Source organism: Haliaeetus leucocephalus, unplaced genomic scaffold (genome assembly GCF_000737465.1).
Source record: "Haliaeetus leucocephalus isolate CR32 unplaced genomic scaffold, Haliaeetus_leucocephalus-4.0 Scaffold795, whole genome shotgun sequence".
Lineage (NCBI taxonomy): Eukaryota > Metazoa > Chordata > Aves > Accipitriformes > Accipitridae > Haliaeetus > Haliaeetus leucocephalus.
The window spans coordinates 4,186,957-4,190,756 of NW_010973231.1; the positions used below are offsets into that span (position 1 = coordinate 4,186,957).

Sequence of the window (3,800 nt, forward strand, 5' to 3'; positions counted from 1 at the left end):
ATTGACTATAAATGGAGCTTGAAGTGACCAGTTTAGGTATAGATGTCTACATCAGGTCAAATGAATCATACCCTGAAAGTTATACTGGATATTCCCGGTTACTAAGAGCACTGATTTTGACAGCAGTTTTGTAATAACTTGTAGAAGTTGTTTCCGTCTTTTGCAATACCTGTGGGTTTGGTGAAGTGTCTGATGAAGAAGCAAACACTTGCAGACTTTTTGGCTCTGCCTAAGTGAGGAACTAAGAGCGCACCTTGCCCACAGGCAAACATGTTGCAACATAAAATGCAAATAGCTTGAAAGAAAAATAGAAGCATTAAAGACACAGCATTTTATGTGCCCTAGAGGAAGAGGAGAAACTGGCAAGACCTTGGTAAGACAATTCAGGGAAGACTCATTTGACACAACCGTGATGACACTCATATTATTGGTGTTAAAAGTCTTGACTTGTCACAAAACGTACTTTGCTACAGATGTAATTAAATAATGGACAAAATAGTTTAGTACCAACAAGGAAACAAGTTCACATTTAATACGTCTGATTTCACGTTTTTCTAACAGGACAGTAGTTCAGAGTCAGTTTTTTGAAAATGATAAATATCTTACACAAAAAAATAAATTAATCAATAACGTTTGTATATACAAAAGAAGACAACTGGTAAAACTTAATCACAGTTGCTGCTCAACAGCAATTCTCTCAAGGACGAACCTCTGGTCATATATGTTACAACTAAGACTGTAATTCAGCTGGTTCATATAACAAAATAGTGTGGCTGCTATAGACTAAAATTAAATTCTGCAGTTCCTTGACTATAAAATCACTCGTGCTGCTGCCCTTATCTCTTGACTATGCTCTTGTTCTGAAGCAGCACGGGAGGAATTTATCCTGTCAGGATTTCGTGATAGCGTTTGCGGTTGCTGGAAATCTGTACGAGAGAGAAAAAGTCCCACTCAGCAGCAGGAGGACGACAGCTACAATCCCGATAGGAATGGCAGCGCCGGCTTCCTGCGCCGCTGGGCTGGAGGGCATGTCGTAAGAAGGAGGAAAAGCGATGCTCTGGTTGTGCGTTACCGAATAGAAATTCCAGCTCACGGGAATCAGGACGCACAGACCAGCGAGTATGTAGAAGCAGCCACCCACCAGGAAGAAATGGGTAATGAGAGTTTTGCGAGTGACTCCCATATAAACATTCCTCAGAGCAAATATTGTGGCAGTCACTCCCAGCAAGCCCATGAACATGGCGATCAACAGGAGACCCTGAGCAGCATAAATTTCGTGGGGGATGGAGGAGTCATAGCCACTGAGTTTGTGGCAGAACTGTTCTTTATAGCCAGGCGAGACGTGAAGGTAACTGATGAAGCAGACTTTCCAAATCCCCACCCAGGCAACGCCAGAGGAGATGATAGTGGTGTTGTCCACATGCCACACTCTCCATTCCACCATTCCCATTGAAATGGTGCACAGGATCCAGCCTACCGTACCCAGAGCGAAGGCGGCTAGCTGGAGGTGCGAGCTGCGGGCCAGGGAGCTCATCCTCCGGAGGTCTTCTACTCTGTCCCAGACACGGCTGCCATGCGAAGAGAGGCACTGGGAAGAAACACGGTATAAAATTACAAAGGCAGTTATTATTTGGGTGAATAGGTGAACCGGTTAGTGAAAAAGAAAAAGCAGGAGAGAATATGTGCACAGGGGGAGGGTGGTAGTCATCTTTCCCCAGCTGTAATGAATTCTTGAAGTTTTAATGTCCGTAGACAAATAGCATCTAGGTTTTAATTCTGTATATGTCATTGTATCAGAAGGAGAAGAAAGGGTCTCTGATTAGCTCCCTTTACAATCTCATTTTTACATTCACAAAAGGAAATTTCACATCTTCTTCCAAGTTATTTTCTTCCTCGGTAATTAACCATTATGCTCAAAGATCCTTATACACATTACATGTAATAGGAGCCCTAGGGTTACTGGCTAGTAGAAACTAAATCTGACAAAATCCGCAGATCCTGGCTGTTGCACGAGATCCTACGAAGCAGCTGCAGAAGCCGCTCTCCTCTCCGCTGGCAGCCGCGATTTCAGTGCAGCGGCCAAACCCAACAGACCTTCTGCTCTTGTGCCACCTTTACTGAGAGCTGCTGGGACCAGCGTTAGGCGGAACGCACCGTAGTTCAGAGGCACGAGCAAATCCAGGCCACAAAGTCTAATAACGACCACTGAACATTGACCTTTTTTAGATTATCTAACCGTGAATGCATCAGCAGAAGCACTTGAATTAATCAGAAATATATAGTGCTCTGTGCAGGGGCTGGAGCCTGGATCTGCTGCCTTTGCTTTCCTCCCCTCAAACTTTAACCAAGATTTCTTCAGTGTTTTACCTTTGCAAATCACACTCATTCATAACCTGCCCAACTTGTCCAGTTCAAATCATCCTAACGCTGTGGTGGAAAAGATTTTAGTCATTTAACCTAGCAAAAGATTTTAGGTTTGTTTGCTGACTGTACATTCTAAGTGCAAATTAGGGTTTTATTCTAAAAAAAAAAATAAAAAACCTGTTAATTTCCTACATCTTTCAACAACCTTCTGAGCAATTATAGGAATGATCTGTGATTACAGAAGATGTGGCCTTGAATTTATTATGTAGATCTGAGATGTTCTAGGGATCTTTATGAGTTATCTAAAATACCTTTTCTGCTGCTCCCATTGCATTCAAGACTGAAGAAATACTGTACCAAGTTCACTCTAATAATAAGACGACAGATCTGCAACTTTTCTAGCAATAACTTTTCTATTTACTTATCTTAAACAAACAGATTCAGTTGGTGATACAATCTAGTTGCAAAAATCCATCTGCGGAAATCTTAAATAAAAAATATCTTCGTAACAATATGGCCTTAAGCAAACATTGTCCATCCTCTCATACTGGTGCCCACCATATACTTACTTCAGTCCTGAAGCTGATGCCAGTGATAACAGGATGGGACAGAATGAGTTTTGACGCCAGCCAAACACAACAACATCTGCAATTTTATCGTTTTGGCCTCCCCATTCATCTATGTATCTCCAATAGAACTGATTTCCTGTGGGACATATTAATCTCCATTATTGCAAATGTACATTTAATCCCTTCCTGCACAGAGGAAATTGCTCCAGAATAGCCTTCTGTGGTTTTTATCTACTTAAACCAAAACCAATTTATAAATGGTTTCTCAATCTGCTACATTATTTACAAAGTGATTGTAAACCCCCCTATCTAATTAAGAGTTCTTACCAGCCACACAGCATAGTCGCCCCACAGGGCATTATGAATCGTTTTCTTTCCAGTTCCACATCAAAATACTGTTGTTTCTGTACATGTCTAGGGGAAGATGCTAGACCGAAAAAAGCGTGATCAAAGGAGTCCTGCGCTGAGTCCCTTCTGCTGCTGTTTGAATTAGTTGAGCACACAGAGGCCAAACCCAAACCATATTAAAATACCATTTTGTGCAGAGCCCGTATTTCTGTAACACTTTTTGTATACGTCATAAACATTCATTTAAACCACCTGCTGATATCAAGGTCGTAGAAGATAGGCAAGCAGGCCGATCCGTGTCATTGAGAGCTCTTCAGAGTATGGTATCAGTGTTTTATCTTAATGGATTGAATTTGCCCACCTGTCTGCTCACAGAATTAAATGAGATTGTATCCGTGATTACCGAGCCCTCTACCAAACCTTCATGTGCTAAGCTACTTAGAATGGTGTCCAGAGTTGAATTATAAAACTAAAAAATAGGAAAAGTTCTTTTTTTTTTCCTGTGAGATTCACAAAACA

General features: G+C 41.5%; 1 protein-coding gene across 1 annotated transcript; it reads right to left on the bottom strand.

The window, feature by feature from the left end:
* Window positions 1–889: 889 nt before the first annotated feature.
* Window positions 890–1,534, bottom strand: LOC104840583 (claudin-3). Its single transcript, XM_010581598.1, has one exon. The coding sequence runs from the start codon at window positions 1,532–1,534 to the stop codon at window positions 890–892; it is 645 nt and encodes a 214-aa protein (XP_010579900.1).
* Between the last annotated feature and the right edge of the window lie 2,266 nt (window positions 1,535–3,800).